Genomic DNA, 26,869 nt, shown 5'->3' on the forward strand with positions numbered 1-26,869 from the left:
TTATTACATACTTTTTATTGGACTATATAGATATAACTCATATAAATAATAACTAACTTTTAAATAGAAAAACATAATTGAAATGTGATTAACGAGAACTCGTATACCATACACATTTATGTCCTGACTCATGATGGAGATTTGAATTAGTGAATTTAAGTGATGGTTTGATCAATGATTATTATGTGTTCGATTTTCTCGGACAATATTTCTTCGAAGAGTTTGCGTTATATGATTTGTTTAATACGATTTACTCGGTTAGAGATATCGAATAATATAGAATGCAAGTAGGATGTTGAAAAATTTTAAGTGGAGGTGAAACATTAGAGCAAATGTATATCTCAATATAAAACTATTTCTTGTTTTGAGAGAACAAATCGCAATAGCATCACCACAATTGTTTGTTTGGAAGGAATCATCCATCAATTTCTGTCCAGAAAAGTGTAGAAAAAAATCCACCACCTTTCCTCTTGAATTGTGGCTCTCACGCACAAAGAAAACACCATTGAAGGGATGACGTCACTCTACTGCGGCGCCTCCATTTCCGCAGCTTCAGCACAACCGAGCAGGACCCTTTTTCCCTCATCCAGTGCGTCACATTTTCCGAGGCTCTTTCCCTCTCGGTTTGTGCTCGCTGGGCTCTTGTTTTCGGTTTTTTGTTTGGTTTTAGTTTTTTTTTTTTTTTTTGGCGGAGTTGGGTATGGAGTAGCAGTGGAACCCATGGATTATGCTTGATCTTTTGTAGCTTTGATTCGGAATTTAAAGGGGTAAACGAGAAAAAAGAACAAATCAGTCTCTTTTTTTCGAGCTTGAAATTTTTAAGTGATGTTGCTGCTGGTGGTGGTCAGTGACTAACTTTTTTCTTGGCTGATAATTTGTCCATCGCCGAGCTGGTTAATTATGTAGTGACCATACATTTGGCATAACTCAAATGGAAAAATTTTATGCTATTTCATTTGCGAGTGTTTGAAAAAGTGACATTAAGCTCTAGCTTTAGGGGGTGCACCTTGTTAATGCGGAGGACTCTATTTATGGGGCCTTAGTGTTTGCTGGATGTCCGGGACACGAGATTTATGACTTCTATTCTCTCTGTGAGGCTCATAGGCTCCTGCGGTACATCACAGCATCTGCAACAATGTGAACCACGACCATCAAAACCATTTATGAAACATGCGGTCACATGTAGCACAACTTAATAGGGATATCACTCCTAGCTATGGCTTTTTAACTCATTTCTGAGGCTCATTGCTCCTACAGCTGGCCTGCCATAACCTATCTTTGGTGCAGAACAAAAACTGCAAATCTCATGTTTTCTTATGTTAGTCCCTGTGTCTGTGGAATCACATGTCGACAGAACCAAATCCAAATTTAAACATTGAATTTCCTTGCTTTTGCTTCTGTCCATGCAGAACACCTAGGCTTATTTAAAACATAATTTCTCCTTGTCCACAATAGCAATATTTTTTCAGTGCCAATCACCCATTACACTATTCGTTCAACACCTTATTTTTACAATTTCGTTAGGAAAATCAACTCCAATATATCCATAGGTCGAAATACGAAATAAACTACAGATCAAATAACCAGGCAGTGCATTAGGAGGGTTGCAAGTATTTCATTCATGAAGGTAGACTAATGAGTTTGTAACAACCTCACTGATGGGTATGTGATTATATCATTATCTTTGTTCTTCTTGTTTCCTTTTATAGAACATAACCTCAGTTATTGGCATTGGATGTGATAGTCGCTCTGATCGTTGTTCTCATTGTGGATTTTTTCTCTCTTTCAAAAAAATGAGTGATCTAGTTGACTGAGTATAGACAACACATGCAAGTTCTAGTAACAAAACCGGTGATGGCTGTAGGTTTATCAAAAAGGACAGCAAGAACTGGCAAATGGGACATTAGCAGATATTCGCGAATAAATCTCATCCAACACCTACTTCGCTTCTGGGTAACCAGTTGAAAATAGAACCGCAATAGGACGACCGGCTGTGGGTTGTAAACTTATTATTGCGATCCCGAACCAATATTTTTTGTCAATTTTTGGAAAATGTATGGTCTTATCAAATTTTATCATGATAGCTGCTATTGACTTGTTTGACATTTTGGTGATAACGGTGATGACATAGTGTTTTTTTCTCTCTTTATAGTAGCCCTTTCAGTGTTGGTGTCAAATGCAGTTATGCAGAATCTAGTAGCATAAAGGATACTACTACTGGTACGATTGATGTCTTGGCTGATATTAAGACTGAGAAAGTATGGCCTTGAGATTAATCTTATTGCTAATTACATCTTGCTGTTCTGCTAATTATCTAACCTAGCTGTCACTATCCATTTTATTACCAGATTGTAGTATTAGGAGGGAGCGGCTTCGTGGGTACAGCTATATGCAGGGCTGCAATATCAAAGGGGATCGAAGTCATTAGTGTTAGCAGGTACAAGGATGTCTCTTTCTGAAGCTAATTACTGATTTCTCACTTTTATGAAAAGTAAAGTCCTAAGCGGCAGTTTGTGCCAAATTATTCTTTAAATATGGGTTTTACTACATGATTGATTACATTATGCTGCTGTATTCATCCTTATCCCAGGTCAGGGCGTCCTTCTTACTCGGGCTCATGGGTTGATCAAGTTAGTTGGGTGACAGGCAGGTGCTTTGTTGCTTTGTATGATATGCCCATTTTGCATATATGTTTGCTATATCAAAAAGTGTGATGCTTATTTGTGAGTAATATTAGCATTAAAGAAGAGTTGTTGTTGGCTGACAGGCAGGTAAATAAACAGAAGATTGATTACATCTCTTTTCATATTTTATGGTATCAAAGAAAACCTTATAAGATTCTATGAAGAGCATTAGTTTGGTGGCAGGCAGGCAAATAAATCGAAGATTGATAACATCCCTTTTCACTTTTTAATTCTCGGAACTAGAATCTAATGACAGTTTTGGAATCTTCTGTGTGAAACACCACCTTCAATTTTCTTCGTATGGAAATATTGGAATCCTTTAGAAAAAAGTTTGAATATATGGCTGCTATATTTGTCAGCACTGTCTAAACCCATTGAAGAATACAAGCAATACCTCATTAAAGCTGTTTAAGAATTGAATTGGTTCTTCAATCAAACAGGGGATGTTTTCTATGTAAATTGGGATGAAGTGCTGACTGGGGCTACTGCAGTTGTTTCTACACTAGGAGGTTTTGGCAGCGAGGAACAAATGCTAAGGATCAACGGAGAAGCTAATATCTTGGCTGTAAATGCTGCTAAAAATTTTGGTGAGGAATTATTCGTTTCTCTCGTTGTGGTATTCCAAGTGAGAATAGTTTTTTGATCTGGTTCCGATTTGATATTCTGAAGCTATGGACTGTTTTTTGGATGATTCTTTTTTTTTTTTTTCCGGATCTTTTTTTCCGGATGATTCTTGAGAGCAATGAGCTTGTTTTCCTTGTACGTTTGCTAATTGCTAAATGCTTTGCTTGCTATGTCTAGCTGTATCTAATCTATACAAATGTGCTCAATATTGTATGAACCTACATATCATCTATAATATCATGTATGACAGTTTGTATAGCACCGCTGATCTAATTACCAAATGTTGGATTATTGTACCAATCAATTTGTCATAAGTTTTTTTGTTTGCTGATGCGAGTGTTATTTTACCTGTTTCTCAATGTTTTAAATCCGAGGGCTGTTAAAATAAATTTATTAGAAGTGCATCTGCACTAGCTGACCTTTGAAATACATTCTGGTTTTCTTTGCATTATCTAGGATTAGTTATGATTTAGTGCTAGATAGTCTGTTCATAGTTTCTATTCATCGTGATAAAAAACTGCATGTTTTCATTTTATGCCGAGTGTTTTTTAAGTGTATTCTTAAGAAATTATTCCTACACATTTTCATTGCATATTTAAAAAAAATTCTAAAGAGCAACAAATTTTAGTATAAAGCCGGAGTAAGCTCAACTCTGTATGTCACGTAAACCAAGAATCTTTTCATTTTACTCAAAATCAATAGTTTATTCTCATTCCTATGCAGGTATCCCTAAGTTCGTATTGATATCAGTTCATGATTATAATCTACCGTTATTTCTACTTACATCCGGTTACTTCACTGGAAAGAGAAAGGCAGAATCTGAGGTTCTTTCCAAATATCCATCATCGGGTAACATCTGAGACAACTTGCATTTTTATCCATTTTGCCCAAACCCAAACCCCACCATTATCATCTGTGAGTACAAAAATTTTGTTTGTATGCCGATGTAAATTAAAGCCAAAATAAGACGAGTTACCGCAATATACTGAATACTGTGTGATCTTTGAATTGTTTCTCTCTTTTTTTTTTTACCAAGGCTGCCAAACACACTGCTGAATCTTCAATACTTTGAAGTTGTTTAAATAAATGAACCGCTAATTGGGAGGGCATGGTATTCTTTTCTTGATGTTGCACTTATTCTTTGTTATATACGGTCAAATGTTTTATTGTCAACTTCGGCAGGTGTTGTCTTCAGACCGGGTTTTATATATGGGAAGAGAATGGTTGATGGATTTGAGATTCCCCTGGACTTGATAGGCGAGCCACTGGAGAAATTTCTATCTGCTATTGGAAACTTCACCAAACCTTTGAACTCTTTGCCTGCCTCTGATCTACTTTTGGCACCGCCAGTCAGCGTAGACGATCTTGCCACTGCTGTGGTAAATGCTATCAGAGACGACTATTTCTTTGGCGTTTTCACGATAGAGCAAATCAAGGAAGCAGCAGCAGCAGCAGCAGCCAAGGTTTGAAATTTGCTGGCTTTTTGAAAGGCCATATTCTCTTCTCTAGTTAGGACTTGTGCAATTGAGGTTTATAATACCGCAAGTTGTACCATTTTAAACCAAAAGTCATTCACGCTGGTTCCGAAGTAACATTCGTTTTGTTCAAGGACCTCGGAAATATTACTTTATCAGACTCAAAACATCAATAGGTTGGAAGTTTAACCAAGTCAAGTCCAGGCATCATCTAATTCAGGAGAAAATGGTCCCTGGAGACTGAGCTGGCAAGACGTGGGCCTTATCAAAGTATAGGAAACATAATCGTCTGCTAGACATCAGACGTACAACATAAATTATTGAACAATAGCAAGATAGATAATTTATACGTGCATGATCATATCGGATAAATATTTCCAAGATCTAAGACAAACATCAATAACCGCGAGATCAATTGGATCATACTCATCCCATGGCAGCTCGATGAGACGACATACTGAAGCTACTGGAAAATTAACTTGGTCAAATGATTCATAACAAACGATATAGATAATTGACATCCTCCCCACTGAGTATGTACTACTAGCTAAACATAAATGGAGGAAAAGTTGCTCGGTTCAACTCAATGACAGACTTTCGAGAACACAAACATAGATGTGCCTTCTGTGTAAAAGATTTAGATGTCACAATTTATATTTCTGTGGAGGACACGTAAAATAGTTAAAATAACTCTCGATATTGGCTGACAAGATACGAGGCGGATGCCAAAAATCCTTTCTGGAGAAATTCTACAATCAAGCGAATGCATGAAAAAATCAATCCAGGTTCACATCTCAAATGGAAGAAAACGAACGTTCCTTTTAATTTAAATTAGTGGTATCTGATATCTTCCTTCTGTAAACAATGAAATACTCTTAACTGAGCCTCTAAAGAGAGAATTAAGGCAATTATTAGCTAACGTTGCGTCGGAACCATGTTCAAAGCCTTGAGAATAAAGGCATGTGTAAATGCTGCTTCTTGGAGCCTCTCAAATCTGCATCACAAAAATAAATCAAATTTTCATTTAAAGAAAAAAAAGATAAAAATAAATCAGGTTTCGGGATATCAATATGATCGATGACTATACAGTTCAAACCTTAAACCTTCAATTATTGATCAACAAACAGCATTTTAGTACAATCTCCGTGTTCCAAATAATGATAATTTGCACAAGTAAATTGATAAGTGCGATTTTAGCACTTATATTATGTTAGTAGTCGACTTGAATTATGTTAGTTTTCGAACAGTATTTTGCATTTTGGGGTATGTTTTGTGGTTTGTAGGAATTCAGGCAACAATAAATAGGCATGGAAAGAGACGAGAGCACGGAAAAGAAGAAAACGGATGTCAAAAAAGGGGAGAGATTCGAAGAGCAGGCTTCACCCGTGCCCGGGTAGCGTGGGTGCTCTATGGAAGGGGCACGGGTATTGTGATTGGGTGAAGGTGTTTGATTGTCGCTTGTGTGAATTTAGAGCGTCCAGTCTGAGGGAGTGTAGTTTGGTGGTGCCGATGGTCAAGTGGATCAATTGCCTGTAGGGAGTTTGATAGATGGCTCCAAAGAAGAAACAAACGCAAGACCGCCTCATCATCTTCGGCAAACTATAACACCACGAAATTCTGGAATGAGGAGGTCGTAAATCATTACACGGCCATGTTAACAAAGAACTTAGTTAACAAACGTGGGTTAGATATATCCCACCGTACTACGGGATGATTGTAGAGACCGAAAGAAGACAATGGATGGATTTTGCACGCCCTCAGGCGGATGTCGTGATCTGTCTAGTCCGTGAATTTTATGCCAACTTGAAATTCAAACACAAAGGGCGAGGAAAGATGGTGGCCTTTGACAGCCACTCCATAAACAGTCTACAAAATGCCAATGATCATGCACGATGAATACGTTGACTATCTGCAGGCAGGGGCGGAGCCAGGATATTAGTTCAGTGTAGGCAACAATATATTATAATTAATAAAGGAAAAAAAGAGCAATGATTAATCGACAACTAAAAATAATGTGTCATAAAGTTTGAACACAAGTTACGAACATCCAGTAGCATTGATAATTGATGGGAAAACGTCAGAAAATGACGAACAACAGCGTGTATATATATATATATACACACACATATATAAAAAAAATTGGCCCAGTGTAGGCATCGGCCCACACTGGGCATATGCTGGCTCCGCCAGTGTCTGCAGGAGCATTTAGATTATGGTGAGGTTATCAGAAAATTGTGCGGAGAGGAAGCTGAATGGAGAATGGATCAAATGAGCCGGTGTCATTTGCCAAATCTGATTTGCTAGACGTTGAAATGAGCTGGTAATCGTTTGTGGTTACCAGACTGATGCCCACGAGCCACACAATCACGGTTACACGAGATAGGACAGCCCTTGTCTACGCCATCATTACCGGCTAGGTCATAGATTTGGGTCGAATCATACAGGCATCCATCTTTCATGCAGTGAGAGGAAGCACCACCGGAGGACTCCCACACCCGTGGCTTATCACCGATCTATGCCAGTATGCAGGTGTCACTTGGGATGACGGTGAAGAGTTGTTGAAGGTACAATCCCCTATTGTTGTCGTGTATCGAGCAGCGGCCATCACATTTGAGCAAAGGCGAGCACGAGAAGAAAATAGGGTATTTAATTGTTGCATAGTAGAGCGCAGGCTGCCACCACTCCCATCTACCTTATGACAATGAATGAGAGGTTATCATTGTTGAAGCAATATGTTCATCAGCAATGTCAGTAGATGACTACATATCGCCAGAAGAAAAAAGAACAAAGAAACAGTGTTGAAAAGATAGAAAAATGATTGGGATGAGGTGAATTCAAAAGGAAAAGAAAAACGATGAAGTAAAAAGTAAACGGGAGTGGAATTTGATGGGCGAGCGTGCAAAAAGACGATCTACTACTTACTCATTTTCTTTGCATTCCTATATTTTATTTGTATTCAAGAGCCGAAGCTTCACATAATAAGTTTGAAAAGGTATATTGACCAAGTCGCATTTATCCAATATACTAGTGGAGAAGGTTGTGAGAGTTAAGCCTATGGACACTCGAGAAACACTGTTAATGAGTATGGATTCTGATCAAATCACACATACACTTCTCATCGCATTGAATTACACTTGGGTACATTTTTCTTGAATATTTGTTGAACCAAATGTTTACCCAAAAAGTCATTTTGATATGTGTGAGCGAATGTTTATTTTAGAAGATTATGGTTTGAAACCTGAGCTACGGAGTCTATGAATATGTGAAGTTAACAAGTTGCATGAATCTTAGTGTTAGGTCAATCAGATACGATTGACAAATCACTCACACACGTGAACTTTTGAGCATGTTGTGACAAACACTTGATTTGAGAACTTAGATATTTTATCTCCGAGGTCAGTTATGATTAAAAAATTACACGATTTGAGTTTGTTTGTTAGTGACGCTTTTATTTGTTTCTAGGTCATTATCTGTTATTATCTTTCTTTCTTTTTCTGCTCGAGACTAGCAAAGTTTAAGCTTGGGGAGATTTGATAAGTGCAATTTTAGCACTTATATTATGTTAGTAATTGACTTGAATTATTAATTTTTGAGCAGTATCACGTGTTTTGATGTATGTTTTGTCGTTTGTAGGAATTCAGGCAACATTCAATTGTTTGTTGCGTAAATAGGTGTGGAAAGAGTAGCACGGAAAGAGGAACACAGATGTCAAAACAGGGAAGAAAATTCAAAGAGCAGGCGCACCTGGCAGTTTTCCGAGAGAGAAATAAGTGTGAAAGTCGAATCATCAGCACACCTACGCTTATCCAGGAGCGCAGCCAGTACAGAGTTGGGAAACTTCGTATACTAGGTTTTAAAAGACGACTAGGACAAGTTTAAAAGAGGACTTCTCAATATTTTTGAGGAGAGAATGACTGAGAGACCCAAAATGACATTGAAGAGCAAGAGATCTTGGTCCGAAGACAGAGAGGGCGGCATTCAGGGATGGAGAAGTATCATCTATCTTTGTTTTGATTTCTTTTCTTTCTTCTGATTTTTAGAATGATGTTCAAGAACATGTTCTGCCATATTTACTTTCTTTATGATTAAATTTATTTGTCTAACGACAAAGCTTGTTTTGAAACTATGTTTTTGACGGGTTGATTCATGTATTTGAATTCTGCGTGCAATTTATATGTGTTTTTCTCTGTTTGATGCTTTCGATTTACTGGGCATATATTAAATGATATAATATTTTGAATCTATCAGTCGGAAAATGAGATTTTGAATGAGATCATAGAAAAATACATCGTTGGTGTTTGTAGAGTTCGGAAGGTACGTAACTACATAAAAACCATCAGAAGAATTATTGTGCGAATTATATTATTTGATTTAGATTTTTGATAGGGATATTGTATTAGATAATAAATTACAAGAAATAACAATAAAGATGTCAATAGGAATTGAATATAATGGATGGTCAAGTGAAATCGAACCTCTAGAATTTGTCTCTATTGATTTTTCTAATTCTTTATTCTCGATTAATTTTTGCAATCTTTATTATTTGCTATCAAACTCATTTAATTTTATAAATAAAGTTAAGATTATTTTAATTACAATACTTAGTCTAGCATCGAATTATTCATTCTCTATGAAACAATATCCCTACTCTACCCCTTACTAAAACTTGACACTGTACACTTGTAGTAAGAAATCACGAACATAACAAGAATTTTAACCTCCCCTTCTATAATTTTCAAATTTGCGATGCATGATTTTCAACAAATTCTCTTAACGTATCCATTAATTATTTTCCTATGGTGAATCCTAAATCTAATGATAGAGTACTGCTTCAGTGCTACATATATTCACGGATTATATAATTGAGGTTTCCAACAAATCCCACATTTTTAGAAGGCCAGTTTATCCAATGCAGACATTAACATAAATGAATGGTTACACAAAAGTAGAATTCCAAGCCTTAAAAATGCAAAATAATTTATCATCTCAAAATTATAAACTATATGAGGTCCCACAAGAGTTAACTTGAATTTTCCTCAGGAGTTGGTCTTTTGTGCAAAATACCATATGTATATTTGCAGTAAACATATGATGGGCAGTGCTAGAAATCCTAAACAAGATGCCATGGACACTCAATTGCAAAAGTGACGTTGCCTACTTCTACTTGAGATGTGAATAAATGTTACTTTCACATATACTCTCCAAATGCCCAGATTCTGATTTAGCGATTTTAAAAAGTTATGAGAGTTCTAATAACTGAGATGAAAATCCGATGTTGGAACAAAACTCATATTCATGCACCAACGAAATGAAAATATAAAATAAAAAAGTTTATCACCTTCCAGACTTTGAAAAATGCCCTGCACCAAGTTCACATTTAAACAGCAGAACATTATCATCAGTTTTCATCTCTCTCAACTTAGCAACAAATTTAGCTGGTTCTGAGTACATAACCCTTGGATCTGTCATGGAAAATTGCTCAGATGTTACCTCAGAAGATTAAGAATCTTTGTTTGACAGGCAACAGAATCCATCATACACGTCTTCATTGTACGAGCGACTTAGATAGCATCAACAACATACAGAACATACCAAATCAAGCAAACCATGACAGACAATGAACTGTATAGGTTAGATACAGCTAGACAGACATAAGCTAAATAAATATCATGGTCATGAAAATCATTCGTATAAATGTGTTCTAACAGAGAATCATAAGAGATACAAAAGTTAAGAGAGTGATTAAGATGAAAACATTTGAACCACCCCTCTACCTGCTTTTAACTTATCATGGAAGCTAAAATAAGTAATTGATTCCATTCCACGGCAGAAATAGAAAGGTAAGCATTTTCTCAACTTACCATTTAGTCCAGCAGTTACAAGGATAGCCGGATAATTTTGTGCTTTGACCTATAAAAGTAAGTCACCTTTAAGCCTACAACCAACATATTTTTATCTTTGACAAACTAAAGATAAATCATATGAAACCTATTTCCTTTATCAACACAGAAACATAAAAACAGAATGATAAGGTACTCACATTGTCTACTGGGGAATAAGACTTCATATAGAAGTAAAACTCTTCTTTGCGAGGATCTCCCCATTCCTGTGGTAACAAAAGAAACAAGCAAGAGCAAACACACTTTATTTGCAGTGCATAGTTGTACTTGTTGAACCATAATATCTTGCTAAATTCTAGAATGTTCTAATATTCTAGTAGCAAGTTGCATATGAATTACAACTTTGCCTTTGGCTCGACACCAAAAGTGCGTGGTGGGGGAGTAGGTGGTGCCTCTGGTTTATTTATGCAGCAGTATTTGTTTTGCGGGGCATCCTCCTTGAATATATTATTATAACTTAAGAATTATGACGCACAAGTAATTATTGTTTGGAGATAGAGAAGAAATGCTTTGACAAGAAAATTATGTCATAGTCCAACAACATGGCTTTCCCAAATGAAATGTAAATTCAATCAATTCCTAGTCCAAAAAAGTACATGAATTATCAAAATGATAACTTATTTTTCAGGAAGGTTAATCTTATGTTCTCTCGTCACCCCTAAATACAAAATCTTCAAGAGGAAAGTCCAAAAGGGAGTCTAGAGAAACAGTCACCCAAACACAAGTGAGATATAAAAATAAGGAGGTAAAATGTAATGGGGGGCATTGTGAGGAATTCGATTAAATGCTTTTGATAGGGCTTTTTGAGAGGAGTGTACAGAATTTTTTTTTTCTGTTTTGCTCATGGATTTAATCCTTCGCGAGATTAACTTCAGAGAACTTGTAGAGGTACCAATGAAGAATGAACGACAAGGATTATTCATGAACATGGTTTTGGATCAGACTATAGTCAAGAATAGGAAACCATGAAAACTAAACTGACCTCCCACTCGGAAGTCGTAAGGGGAATAGTTGGATCAAGCATCGTGGTCAAAGCATCGACAAAAGGTACTCCAGCAACAGCAGCCTTAAACAGATTAGGTCTCATGTTAAGCACAGCACCAACTAGCAAACCCCCGGCACTTCTTCCCTCAATGCAAATCTTTTCCACAGAAGAATACTTCTTTGCTATCAAATATTCAGCACAGGCAATAAAATCTGTGAAGGTATTTTTTTTCCTGAGCAGTTTACCATTTTCGTACCATGGTCTGCCCATTTCACCACCTCCACGGATGTGGGCAACAGCAAAAATGAAACCCCTATCTAACAAAGACAGCCTTGATGCCTTGAAATATGGATCAACACATACCTATTCAAACTAGTAGCTGTAAGAAGAAAACCATGAAATGCAACCAGAGGTTTCATGAAAAGACTAAAGTCATTGCTACTCACTGGAACAACATGAACTTTTTACAGTTTTATCCATGGACGGAAAACCACAAAGCATTAAATACACAGGTAATGTCAAAATTGTGAAAGAACCTTTGTCATGCAGCAATTTATTTCATTTCACATAAAACATTTTCTCAATAGGATAATATATTACCTCATAGGAACCATAACCATAAAGAAGTAATGGATCTGAGCCGTCAAACTTAACTAGATCCTTTCGATAAACCATAGATATGGGTATTTGAGTACCATCTAGAGCAGTGGCCCACTGTCTTTCTGTTATGTAATTTGCAGAATCAAAGCCTCCTAAGACCTGAATCAGAACACGATTATTTATAACATTCGTGGTTTACCTTTTTAGCTTCAAAAGTATTTATTAAAAGATCAAAAGTTATATCATTGAGCAATAAAATGAAAATAAAAATGAGCCGAAACCAAGAAATGGATGTAAAGTATTAGTGATGTACATAGATCCATCAATAATCCGTGAACTAATAAAAGAAGATACAACCTTCCCTTTGAAAGAATATAAAAACCTTGGGTATTCTTTTCTTCAAATAATGCCAGTCTGTCTCAAGCTAATGATGCCCATGTTAAGTTAGAGAAGTCAGATTATCCAGAATAGATCTCATAATGATCACATTCAAGAAAAGCATCCCGAACAGAATGCTATATGCATAATTCAACAGTAATAGCCTCAGAATTCTCTTTAAAAAACCTGAGCAATAGCAGGCAAGAGAAATTTCCAAGTAAAGGTATACTTGGCTGAACTAGCTGAACAGACAGAAATGGAGATGCTAAGTAGTGTAAAATAGCTGCATATTGGGTAGTGGAGTGTTGAAGGAGTGGTATGGGCCAAAGATCATCTAGGCCCCCAATAGACAAACTGACAAAGTGATGCAAACATGAACGAAGAGATTCATTTGTATCTTAAACTATTAGACAACTTCATAAATATTTGTAAGCTTGTTTTGTTTGTCTTTTAGTTTATTTAGGATTGGTTTAGGATTAGATTGTTTGATTCCTTAGTTAAAAATTTGAATTCTTGATTAGATTAGATTTTTTTTTCTATTTAAAGGCTATCGTTAGCCTTGGTATAAACAGTTTTAAGTTTAATAAAATTCGATACTTGAGAGTTTTCTTAATTCTTGGCGTCCTTCTGTGGTTGCATTGTATCAGTTGGCACCAGAGCCATCGACCCACAGCTTCTACCATGCCTCCTCGATGTCGCGTAGCTAATGACCATGACCTGCTCACCACACTTGTGGAAGAAGTGACCCTTCTATGTTAATAGGTTGCATAGTTGCATGAACAACTATACAATCACATACCTACGGATGATGCAGGTGATGATAATAATCTGTTTGCACACCGTAACAGGCAGAGAATGCAAACCAAGTCTTGGTAGCACTTGCCGCAAATGATGATCACTGTTGGGAAGCATTTTTCAACGAGGAGATTCCCGAGTATTTTGGAAAATTACAACCGGACAAATTGTTGGATTGGGTTGCAGCCGTGGATGAAATCCTCTCTTTTAAAGAAGTGCACATGCACAAACAACCTGCCCTCGTGGCCACTCATTTTCAAGGCCACACCACTGCTTATTGGCAACAACTTAAAGTGTCTCAATCTCGAGATGGAAAGACACCGATTGAATCATGGTCGAAGTTAAAGAATCACATGCAGCAGATGTTTAACCTTGAAATTATTCTCTTGTCCTTGTCAACTTTTGCAGAATTTGAGGAAGACCATGATAGTTCGCCGCACCTGTCTTGCTCTGTGCCAGCACTTGGATGATTGATATCACACCAATTTTGTTCCAGGCCACATGTCTTATTGGGGAGCTTGATGACCCTCCAGATTCGATGACAAATTCTTCCGAGCCCGAGGAGAATAATGCAAATGAATTAAGAGATTCATATTTATGTTAAACTATTAGGTATCTTTATCAATATTTTTAACTTTGTTTTGTTCATCCATCTTTCGTTTATTTAGGAATGATTTAGGATAAGATTGTTTGGTTTTCTAGAACTCTTGGTGGAGATTCTTGAGTATTTTGGCAAATTATAACCGGACGAATTGTTGGATTGGCTTGCAGCCGTGGATGAAATTCTCTTTCAAAGAAGTACACATGCACAAACAACCTGCCCTCGTGGCCACTCATTTTCAGGGCCGCACCACTGCTTGGTGGCAACAGCTTAAAGCGTCTCAATCTGGAGATGGAAAGACAGATTGAATCATGGGTGAAGTTAAAGAATCACATGTGGTGGATGCTTTTGCCTTCAAATTATTCTCGTGTCCTTATCAATGTTTGCAGAATTTGAGGAAGACCTTGATTGTTCGCCGCACCTGTCTTGCTCCGTGCCAGCGCTTGGGTGATTGATGTCACACCAATTTTGTTCCAAGCCACATGTCCTATTAGGGAGCTTGACGACCCTCCAGATTCGATGACTTCCGACCACGGGAGAATGATGCAAACATGAATTAAGAGTCATCTTTATCTTAACTATTAGATAGTTTTATCAATATTTTTAACTTTGTTTTGTTTATCTATCTTTCCATTATTTAGGAACGGTCTAGGATTAGATTTTTTGGTTTCCTAGTTCAATTCGAACTTTTGGTTATACTAGATTTTATTTTTCTATTTAAAGGCTATCATTAGCCTTGGTATAGACATTTTTGAGTTTAATAAACTTTGATAGTTGGAAGTTTTCTTAATTCCTAGCGTCCTGTGTTTACGTTACATCACAAGTCTACATGAGGAAGGTCCATAAGAAAGTTTAAAAAGCAGTAAGACCAACACACATACGAGGGTATGGGTAAAGGGAATAACACATTAAGGGGCAAATCATTATGGAGTATTAAGTAGCAAACTATTATCTATTTCTATCTGGAATGGTTAAGGTGAAACATGGTGAGATATTTCTTTCTCTTCATTGCTCAGGGATTCAATTCCTTTATTGTGATATTAGCATTGGGTATTTGTTCCTTAGCATTTACGGCAGGAATATACAACAACGATCAAAGCCTTTATCCTACTAATTAGGGTTGGCTATACGGATCCTCTTGTACCATTGTGCTGTATCCCCTGTTACATCCCCATCTATATTTAAATTAATATTATCCCGTTTTATCGTAGTTAACCAAGCCTGCCTTAGTCTTCCTCTTCCTCGGTTAATATACATATTTGTCATGGTTTCACGTTGCCCAAATGGAGCATTTATTGGTCACCTAAGTACCCGTCCATCCATCTTAATTGTCTCTTGAAGTTTTTCCTCAAAAGACAAAACCCCAATTTTCTCTTTGGTGTTCTTATTTCTTATTTTGGTCATTCTCGTATGTTCGCACATTCACCTTGGCATCCTCACATTTGTGACTCCCATTTCCAGCATTAATATAAAATACAAAAACGAAACTTACCTTCATTATCATGTTCACCCCCTCTATTCATTTATTTTAAATTCAGGCTGTTGTTCTAGGGAATACTAGAGGGTGAGACTGGCTAAAGTCAATTTAGTAGACAGCCAATTCTAACTGGGTGGCTACGTGTCCAGGTACATGACAACAATGTACAAGTTCAACTGAATTCCCAGCAGCTTCTCAGGTCAGATACATTAAGCACAACTTAGATATCTCTTGACTTCAAAACCCCAACTTTCTACGATGGGACAACCAATGTCAAAAAAAATTTCCTTTCATTACATTGTTTGCATTCATAAATACAAAGACAAAAACCTAAAAGAATAGTACTGTATTTTGTTGATAGGAGAAACAAATGAAAATGAAATTTCAAATAAAGGAAAAAAGTAAAAGAAATTGTGTGAATGGAAATGGAAATAAGAAGCCAAAAATTATGTGTCAAAACTCAAAAGAAACTTAGAGTCATAGCTTTTGTAACAGTCATATGTGCACTAACTCACCACTTCTATCTTCTTGAGAACTGAAGTATGGGAATTCATATCATACTCATAAACAGAAGGAGGTGTCCTCATTGAGCTGTAATGAAACCTTAAAATACTGGAAGAGAATTGAGACTCCAAGGGATCCAATGAGTATATAGGATCAACATAATCCACAGTCTGACCACCTTGAAGTCTATCAAGTGGCTCTCCAACAGCTGGAAGGTGATGAATAATTATCTTGGGCAGACCATCTTCACGCTCATAAACCACAAGATGATTGCTAAAGAGTTGGATCTCCTGAATATTTATACTGGTCAAAGCATAAAATTATTGATTAAGCTCATCAGCAGAAGGAAACTGAATTGAACAGCATTGGCATGGAAGTAATTCTTGATCTACTCAATAAACATGAAAACAGAACGTATAAAACTTAACGCATTCGTTTAATATAATTCGCAGGGAGAAATCAAAACTATAACTAGAGATGAACTTAGTATTAAAGGAATTTCCATTATCTTGGTGTATTGAAACCGACCTCGTGTGTATAATAAAAAGAACTTTGTCACAACAGGACATTGTCCATGTACCTTAAAACATACATGAACCATATTAAAATCAAATTCAACTGTCATCCTGTAACAATTTTAATTTCTCAAAGTAAATAAATTAATCTTCTTCGCTTTCATAATTTGTTTAGATGAAACAAGTCTTAGAGAAAAAATCTAGTACTTAATGCAAGTAGTCATCAGGGGTATAATAATGTAAGCATCACTAATACTTCCTGAACAATTAGTGCACTTACTGAAAAAGCTCAATAATTGTGTACATTATCTAGTTCATTAAAATCATTTATCAAGTAGGAGACTTCAAATTAGAGTGTTCCTAGTCATGATCATCATAATGATACGCATCTAAAAATCTATAGCAAGATGCAGCCTCATTCACGAGAAAAAATGCCATAGTGATCAATCCAATGTCGGTGACAATTTGTGGCGAAGTGTTATTTGTTTAAGGAGCGTGATTTGAATGTGTTTTGTCTAAGCATGTGAAATTAAGTGCCTAAGAATATAAAGAGGAAATAACAGACAAATTTCCAACATGCCATGCACCAAAGAATGAAAAGAGATCCAAGGCTTCTGCTTCGAGCACTAAAGGTAAGACATGGTATCACGTCATTAGAATTACGTCAATGCCCAGTCACTCATTACAGAACTTTATGCACAATTGAAATTTAGGGGACGCCTGGCATTGCATCACCCTAAGCCTCCGTTGACTCACCAATTGCTTCTCACCTTTTGGGGTAAGACTTCCAAGGCTCTACCCCTGCAGCTGCTCAAACTCCACTTTCAATGGCTGCTTGCTGATCGAGCATGTGCACAAACTTTAGGTCTTAGGACATGCAAATGTGCCTTACTGCACTCATGATGTTTCAAGTGGAGTTTAATAAATTGCATGCTTGCTTTTGGGTTTATTGTGAAGTGACCAACATTACCACACCCACCGGCTTTTTTACTCTATCCTACTGATGCTGCTGAGTAGTAGGTAAACAGAAATAATCAACGAGAACAACCACCCTTTTCCCTACTTTATCATAAAATATGACGCTGAACACAACTTACCATGTACAGGATACTGGTTATGTCATTACAACAGAAATTCTAATTTTTTTTGTCATCCAATTGACAACTTTTGAGGTGTTCAATCTTTTTTCTTCTCAACTAGATTTTAGATTTTAGTGATGTACACGGTCTAAAACTCAACTAGAGGACCACACTGCACCATGCAATCAGCTAGCAATTATTTCAATAGTTATTTTGTTACGAAACTTAGAAATTAACAAATTTCAGGGGTATGGTTCAGTTGAATAAAGGGTTGTGACTATCTGTATTATTACCTTGACCGGTGAGGAAGAATTACTGTAGTATCTGATGTATTATCCAGCGGGCAAACAAGTAACTCAGAATTATAACATTTTTCACTTCTCCTTTTAATGAAGAAATGATTCCCCCGATGACTTGCGGATGTCTCTATGCCATCCAGACGCTGTGTCAAAATGATTAGCCCATTTTCATGTTTTGAAATGTCGAGGTAAAAGACGAATCTTGTCATTTTGCTTTCAGATGCAACAAACAGAAAATTTTTGCTCTCAGAAGCAGTAAGATCTAGAGAAAATCTGTCATCCTTTTCATGATAAAGGCAAGAATCTGAAGATTGTTCTGTCCCTAGATTATGTAACCAAACCTGCCAAAATTAATACACAGTGATTAGATGTCAATTACTGAAAACAAACAGATGAGCTGTTACTTTGGTTTTAGATAAAGCAGTCAGGAAAAATCTATGTTTTGCATTAAGGAAGCGAGGCTCCTTCGCCATGCTCATGTTTTGTAAGGCTAAACAAATTGTGATCCCTGAATACAAGCAAGGTGTCCCCCTTTTTTTTCAGTTTTGGTTTCTCATTTAAATCCAGGAATCCCCAATTCCGTCACTAGGCTACAAGGCTCAGTTTCAGAAACTCGGAAACAAAGCAAAGTCCTACAAACCTCACCGCTGTATTATCCTAAAGACCTGTCCGATACATATCCGCCGCCAACTTGTGACCACAGCTCTCCACCCCTGGTCCATTCCCACTTGAAGTATTTTTTTTTTGATAAGAAACATAACAATATCATTAATATGAGAATTTTACATTACAAGAAGTGGACTAGTGATCCACTGCCATGAATTAGTTAATTTTTAACGATACACATATGACCAATCTCTATAAATATCAAAAGTAGACAATCCCTGAAAGTTTTTATCCGTTCGAATCCAGTTTAATGTTGTGAACTTGATTTTTTTCCCATCATTCTTCCGTAGTTTCTTCCAATTCTTCAAAAATTCTTCTATTTCTCTCCAACCAAACCGCCCAAGTAATTCCATGGATCACAACTTTCCAGAAAATTTTTCCTCTTTTGCCAAGCAAATGTCCCAGATCCGTAGTAAACACATCTTGGGTTGTCTTCGGCACGACCCAAACCAGTCTCATTTCTTTCAAGGCCCTAGCCCACAACGCATGCGTGAACTTGCAATGAATAAACAGATGATCTTGTGTTTCCACATGCTTACGACACAACACACACCAGTTGGGACAGAGAGAACAATTAGGATATCTCTTTTGCATCATCTCGGCTGTCGGTAATTTTGCAAGGATTGCTGTCCACGAGAAAATTTGAATCTTCGACGGAATAGGGGTTTTTCAAATGATACTGAAAATTTTGAAATCTTGTGGACCATTACTCTCCGTGAAGAATGAATTGAAAAAAGACTTGACTGTGAACTTCCCGGACGGATCCCCCTCCCACTGATGAAAATCATCAACCCCTTCCACCAATCTAACACCCTCAAGAATAGTTAAAAGCGAAGATAACTGATTGATCTCCTCCTCACGGAGAGATCGACGGAAGTGCAAATCCCAAGAAAAATTATGTGACGAAGAATCAAAGGAAGCAAAATATGAAATAGGCAAATTACGAATCGAAGATAACTGAAACAAAGAAGGGAACAGATCCCTGAAAGATGAATCCCCCAACCAAATATCCTCCCAAAACCTGAATTTAGTTCCCCCTCGAACCACCGGTCTTAGTAGTCGGTGATAAGTCGGGTATGATGTAGAAATGAACTTCCACGGACATCTAAAAGTCACATTCTTAGCCAACCCCGCATCCCAACCATTTTCTTGTAACCCATACTTGCTCTTTATTATTCTTTTCCACAGCGAATCACTTTCCACGTTGAATCTCCACCACCATTTTCCCATTAATGCCGTATTTCTCAAACATATATTCCCGAGGCCTAATCCACCTTTCTCTTTCGGTCGACAAACTTTATTCCATCTAACCAAATGACAATGTGAATCTCCCTCAGTCCCATCCCACAGAAAGTTTCTCATTACCTTTTCCATCTTCCCCGCTACTCCTTTCGGTATCTTGAATAAAGACAAGAAATATATAGGTATAGAAGTCAATACCGCAGCAATCAATGTCACTCTACCCCCTTTAGACAAGAAAGCCTTTTTCCAAGTTGCCAATTTTCTAGTAATCTTAATCATGATAGGCTCCCAAAAAGACACTTGTAAAGGATTGCCCCCTAGAGGGACTCCCAAGTATTTTATTGGCCATTCTTCCTTGCGGCACCCGATTCCCATAGCTATACTTTCCTCCTCTGCTTGTTCTTGATTCAAACCCAACAAGGCACTCTTGTCCCAATTAATCCTCAATCCTGACATATCACAAAATGCCTTCAAAACTCGCACCAAAAAGCCCAAGTGTTCCTCCGTCTTCACAAAGAACAATGTATCGTCGGCAAACTGTATATGTGATACTTCCACCTTATCTCGGCCCACTTCGTATCCTCCGATGAAATTCTCTTCTTTTGCTTTGTCAATCAATCTTCCCAAAACATCCACAACCATATTGAACAAAAATGGTGATAAGGGATCTCCCTGTCTAAGTCCTCTAGAGGCTTTAAATTTCCCTCTCGGTCTCCCATTAATCATTACTGAAAACGAAACATTGGATACGCATCCTCTTATCCATCCTCTCCATCTCTCCCCTAAGCCTTTTTTCTGTAAAACAAAATCCAGAAAATCCCATTCAACATTGTCATACGCTTTTTCAAAGTCAATTTTCAAAACCCACCCTTTTTTATTTTTCTTCCTCCCTTCTTCCACCAACTCATTTGCAATCAAGCAACAATCCAATATTTGTTTTCCCTCGATAAATGCATTTTGGGTTTCTGACAATGTATGTGACAACACTTTTTTCATCCTTGTGGCCAACACTTTTGCAATTATCTTATATAAGCTCGTTGTGAGGCTAATGGGTCTGAAATCTTTTACCTTTAACGAGTCATGTTTCTTTGGTATCAAACATATATACGTTTCATTGGTCAGCCCATTTATGATCCCTCCTTCGTAAAATTCTGCAAAAACCATCACTAGCTCTCCTTTGACTATATCCCAACAATCCTGATAAAGTGCCAAAGTATAACCATCCGGCCCCGGTGCTTTGCACCTGTCACATGCAAACACCGCTTTCTTAACCTCTTCTTCGGAGAAAGGTAGTTCTAGTTCAGCTCTTATATCATCATCGATAGTTGCCCATTCCACTCCTTCAATGCCAAATCGTTTCCCCGATCTATTACTGTACAAATCTTGGAAATAATCAACAATGAATTTGACAATTTGACCCTCATCCTCTATAACCCCTCCATCATCCATTTCCAATTTGCTAATCATTGCTTTTGTTTTTCGGTGGTTTAGCAAAGAGTGGAAGAATTTTGTGTTGCGATCTCCTTCTTTTAACCATTTAACCTTTGCTTTTTGATGCAACATTCTGTGTCGTCGGCACACCAACTCTTCCAACTCCCATTTTATTTTTAATTTTTCAGCCACCCCTTCCGCATTCTCCCTACCCTCACTCTCCATTTCATCCAATCTCATTATTCTGTTTCGCATTTCTGCCTCCCTTATCTCAATCTTTCCAAACTCCTCCTCGTTCCATAATCTGATGTCTTCTTTAATCGACTTTAATTTTCTCATGAATTTATAACCTTCCCATCCTTGAGCTTGTTTACTATTCCACCAAACATCAAATTTATCCTTAAAACCCTTATGTTGCAGCCACATGTTCTCGAATCTGAATGGACAAGGCCCCCAATTAAGTTTCTGTGTTTCCAATACAATTGGAAAATGATCCGAAGTAATGCGTGGCAGAACTGATTGTTTATGATATGGGAATAATTCCACCCACCCTCCCAAAAACAAGAATCTATCTATCCTGCTGCAAATCGGTTTAGCCCTCAAATTTGACCATGTAAATTTCGCATTCAGTAGTGGGGGGTCACACAATTCCAACTCCTGTATCAACATATCAAAACAAGCCATACTTGTTGTTTGTGATTGGCTATTAATTTTCTCATTCAAATATCTCACAACATTGAAATCCCCTCCCAAACACCACCTCTCCCCACACAAAACTCTCAAACCCGCCAACTCATCCCAGAATTTGTGTCTTAGTTTTGGTGTGCATGGTCCATATACTGCCGTAAATCACCAACTATCTAAATCCTTATTTTTATCTATGCATACCGAAACTGTAAATTCCTCAATCATGTTGTCCGTGATGGATACCACTCTTGGATCCCACATAACCAAAATACCCCTAATGATCCAACTGATGGTAAATGAACCCAATCAACAAACCTTGATTTCCACACGCTTGATATAAATCTCCTATCAATCAATTCTTTTTTTGTTTCTTGTAAAATAACCAAATCGGGTCTCTCCTTACGTAGCACATCTCGAATGAATCCTCTCCTCGTTGCCGACCCTCCACCTCTTATATTCCAAGAGAAGATCTTCATCGAAACACCTTTTCTCCCGTTTGTCGTTTTCCATCTATCTTCAAGTCTTCTCCTAACTCCACCCTTTTTACTCCTATGTTCTCCAAACAATCGTAAGCTCCATCATTTTCGGATAGTATTGCCCTCCCTCCACTTTCCCTATGACCCTCGTGGATTTTCATTCCTGACATACCCGACTTATCACCAGCCACCAAACCTCCCTCAATCTCGATGTATGTCCCCTCCCCCGAGTTTTTATTAAATGAAAAGACTGAAGAATGGATTAATCTCTCTTATACCCTCAAACAAACTCTTTGTCACCACCAACATCCCTGCTTGCATCCAATCATCAAACCTCTGCCTCTCTTTTCCTGTTCATCTACATCCACCAATGCCTACCACTCTCCAGATCAAATAGAAGTGCCCTTTTTTCATTATTATTTCTTTTATGATTTATTCTTTTTCACAGTCCTATGAAAAGGGACCTGCTTTGTTGGCATTTGGTTGAGCTTTCAATGTGACTAAACAAAAAAATTACTTTTTTTTTTAGATAATGATTGGATAAAATTTTGAATGATGATTTGATGTGTAAAAGAGGAAATAGTATAATGCTTGGCATCAAAAGTAGAGAGAAAAATAATTAATTTGATATTTTATGTTTTGACATAGTTAATTTGAAACATGCAGTAAGCGTAGTAAAAGTATGGGAAAAAAGGTGGATAAAGATATTTAAATTTTGTAGCCATACGATGATTGGGCTTTGAGATGAACTCCTGAGCCCAACCAAACAGGGCCTATCATGCTTCCATTGTGAGAAACAAACGTCAACTTCAGGCATTGGATATGCGCCCCAGTAAGTATTTGATGTAAAAATAAATAAAAGCATTTGATACTGCACAATAATTATTATTTCAATATACCATTATCTCATTGGCGGTCATTCCAATAATTTGAACCAATTAATATCAAGCTCCAACAAGTGAAGAGTGCACTCAGATTGGGAATATGCCAAGTTTTTAACTGCTAACTGAATTTTGACGCATCAAAATGATTAGCCAACAAAAATTGTCTTACTTTTTTTGGTAATGGATTTTGTTTTCAATGGATGACTTTATCCTCAAGAGTTTTTGGCTTCACTTAATTTTCCTTACCCATAACTATCTCAGAGCATCTGCACTGGAATTATCCTTCATAGTTGTTCAGGCCTGTCTAGGATCAATCAACTAGAAGAATCAGTACATTAGGTGGAAGATTATCTGCAGAATGGGAACTCATTCAGGATAGCTTCTCTGTAATAGAAGGCTCGACAAACCCAAATAAGACCTGTCATGAATCAGAGCAAGAATAAGTAGATAGGCCAATAACATCTCCATGTCTTCTAAAACATTTTCATTTTCTAAACATGTAATGACAACAATCAATACTAAATATCCATAGTCTGGTTCCCCACAAACACGTGAAATAGGAGCATAATCTACCAAAAAGACAAACTATGTTATTATCGAACGCTAGAAATGTCAAAATGGCTTAAGCCCCTTGGGCCTGCCATATAAAATAGGTGGCTCAGGTTGGCAATTTCCCACCACCAAAATGACAGGCCGGCCACCTAAAATAGGAGGGTTGGTTGGTAATTTCTCGACCCGCCAAAAAGGATAGCTTGTTTTGAGATGTCTATTGAACAGTGAGCTGGTGGACTCTTTGGGATTGCAATATTGTCCTAGGGTAAAATGGAGGTAGCGCCTATGCATTTAATGGTCACAACTCAATTGGCTGATAATTTTTACATGGATGTTTAAAAAATAGGTGATGCGAGAACAACATACACCAATACAGACCACAAGCAATAAGAAAAAAAGAGAAACCTTGGGATCCGCCTTGCCACAGTAAAACTGAGATCCATTGATTATGGCACGCATATTGATATACTTATTCGAAAGATGAATGCTTGGCCACACAAGACTCTTATGCTGGGAAAATCGAGCTCATCCAATATGTTCTTCAGGGCGTGGAATGCTTATGGGTGTCTATTTTGCCCATCCTTAATGGTATTATTGATAAATTTTATACAATATGTGGCGGATTTGTTTGGAATTCTACGCTCCCTCCTATCTCTTGGCAATCCTTGTGTTCACCTAAGAGCGTAAGGGATATGGGTCTTCAGGATCTTCGCATTTGAAATGAGGTGATGTTGTGTAGTGTTCCTTGGGATATTTACTCAAAAAATGACTCTCTTTGAGTCAAGTGGATACATTGCACATAACTTGTTAATATGGATCTTAGGCACTGGGAACCGAGGCATGTGGATTCACCGTTAATCAAGAAAATACTTGCCATCAAAAAAGAAATGGTTATATTGTTGTCTCTTGATGCTACCTCATTAACAGCTGAATTGTTCTCAGGCTCTTCTGGCCAGTCTCATATCTTCTTCAGTTCTCCCGCCTTGCCTATGTCTCGATTGCACGGGCTAGCAGTTGTTTGGAGTTCTAGAGTGCTGCCAAAACATGCATTCATTTTGTACCTTGGTGCCAAAAGAAAGCTTCTCACTAAGGACAAACTTCTTTTTGTTCAGGACAAAAGTTGTGTCGTTTGTTCTAGTTGCAATGAATCTATTGATCCCCTTTATTTTTAATACAACTTTAGTTGACAGTTTTGGAGCAAGGATCAGATTTTGGTTCATATTCATTACTCAATGTCTAGCATTAGAGCTGCCCTCGAATGGTTCAAAATGTGCATATATCGTCCCTCTGTCATCAACATGCTCATATGTTTGCTTTCACTGCGATGGTTTATGCTATTTGGACAGCCAGGAATAACTTGACCTTTGAAGATATTGTACCAGATGTGGACAATGCTTTGTTCAGGATTAAAGCTTTTGTGCTTAGATGCATATATTTATATTTCCCAGCGACTACTACTAGTTTTCTACATTAATTGTGTCGCATGTTTTGATAGTGCTAGGTTCATATGATACTTTTTTTTTCTTGATTTGCCCTTGCACGCAGTATGATGTAACTAACATTTATAAATTTGCATATAAGGATTAAAAAAAAAAAAGAGAGAGAGAATAACTTTGATGCTTATGGTGGAGTAAGTTTGTTGGGGTCATTAAGAGTGCTGAGTGACATAACTCGCCAATAATTCCACATAACAAAATCAGCCTTTAAATGCCTACCTTGTCAGGACGGAGGATCTCATCCATAGTAATATAAAGTAAAGCATTGTCACCAGCCCATTCAATTTGTGATGTAACTCCAACTAAAGGCTTCCCAACAGGCGTTTGAGACTCGGCGTCAATGATATTAATAGAGTAGATTTCATCTCCTTTAGTGTCTTCAGCATAAGCTACCAATTTATTGTTTGGGCTAACCTGAAGACGATGTTTCAGAAAAATGAGAAAGAAGGAAGGCAGCCAGAAGAAAAACTACAACCAAGGACAAAGCTGAAAATCAAAGAAAAGAATAGATGAAAAAATAAGGAGATCTTGCTTTGAAAGCACCAATGACATAAAATCCATGTTCTTGAGCTTTGACATTTTCATCAAGAATGACATGCTCTGGAGGTGTATCTGGTCCAGTTGGCATCGTGTCATGAACAGAAGCAGGTATACCAATATCAGCAACCGGGCGGCGGCAATGTTGCACATATTCTTTACCCTCCAAAGTCCTTTTGTAATAATAGTAAGATCCCCTGCGCAAGGGAGCAGATATATCGTCTTCTTTTACCCGACCTCTTATCTCACGGTATAGTTGATCTTCTAATTGTTTGGTTCCTGAGCAAGAAGAAATCAAACAGATATAAACCCAGATATGAAAAGACCAACACGAAAACAGGTTAATGGAACTGAATTCATCCCAAATATAAAAAATACCTAAGCCATATATCCCCAAAAGTTTCGATTCAGAATCAAATTGACATTCTTCGGAAGCAGCTTTCATAATATTAATTCTCTCTTATGTGCGGACAAAGAAATACAAAGGCATCCCGATGATTAGCGATATTCAGTTATTTTATTTATGTTTCCCCATTGATCAAAAACCCCATCTAAACAAACAGTCAGACACACTGGAATAATTAGCCTATCGCTCCAAAGCATTATAGGAAGAACACCAAGAATTAATTTTTTTTGTTAAAAAAACATCAGACCATAAGAACGAATAGCAAGTGTTTGGTTAGAGAACATAAACAATGGATCGCACGAACCAGACATGACATGATCGACATAAGCATTTTCCTGCTTGAGATAAGCAAGAACCTCTGCATCGGAGCGAGAGTCGTCGCGAAGCCAATAGTAATTGTCGACCCTGAGGTCCCCAAACATCTCCATCTCATGCTTCACTTTCTTCGCCGATGGAGGTTCCATTGTCAATGAAGATAATACACTGAAACTTCTTCTGCGAGGTGAAGAAAACGAGGATCGAAAGTGGTGGCGGGGGAGTGAAGTGCATTTGGTCATTAGCGATAGTGCCATAGCT

At 37.4% G+C, this 26,869-nt stretch overlaps 2 protein-coding genes across 3 annotated transcripts; one reads left to right on the plus strand and one right to left on the minus strand.

Moving 5' to 3' along the window:
- The first annotated feature begins 306 nt into the window (after window positions 1-306).
- On the plus strand, window positions 307-5,138 carry LOC140979780 (uncharacterized protein At1g32220, chloroplastic-like). 2 transcript variants are annotated; one of them, XM_073445347.1, is made up of 7 exons: window positions 307-623; window positions 2,156-2,258; window positions 2,349-2,437; window positions 2,591-2,646; window positions 3,125-3,271; window positions 4,032-4,157; window positions 4,491-5,138. In XM_073445347.1, exons 1-7 carry the CDS (start codon window positions 514-516, stop codon window positions 4,775-4,777), a joined length of 918 nt encoding a protein of 305 aa, XP_073301448.1. In that variant the 5' UTR covers window positions 307-513; the 3' UTR covers window positions 4,778-5,138. The 2 variants fall into 2 exon arrangements, with proteins under 2 accessions (XP_073301448.1, XP_073301447.1); XM_073445346.1 differs by having other exon boundaries at window positions 309-623; window positions 2,153-2,258; window positions 4,491-5,137.
- Window positions 5,139-5,497: 359 nt separating this feature from the next.
- Window positions 5,498-26,869, minus strand: LOC140979779 (uncharacterized). Its single transcript, XM_073445345.1, has 11 exons — window positions 26,598-26,869; window positions 25,883-26,166; window positions 25,570-25,764; window positions 17,911-18,257; window positions 16,035-16,326; window positions 12,269-12,427; window positions 11,666-12,031; window positions 10,824-10,889; window positions 10,645-10,693; window positions 10,122-10,245; window positions 5,498-5,777 (listed from the first exon to the last, which is right to left on the minus strand). Exons 1-11 carry the CDS (start codon window positions 26,863-26,865, stop codon window positions 5,699-5,701), a joined length of 2,229 nt encoding a protein of 742 aa, XP_073301446.1. The 5' UTR covers window positions 26,866-26,869; the 3' UTR covers window positions 5,498-5,698.

This window comes from Primulina huaijiensis, chromosome 6, assembly GCF_012295235.1.
Source record: "Primulina huaijiensis isolate GDHJ02 chromosome 6, ASM1229523v2, whole genome shotgun sequence".
NCBI lineage: Eukaryota > Viridiplantae > Streptophyta > Magnoliopsida > Lamiales > Gesneriaceae > Primulina > Primulina huaijiensis.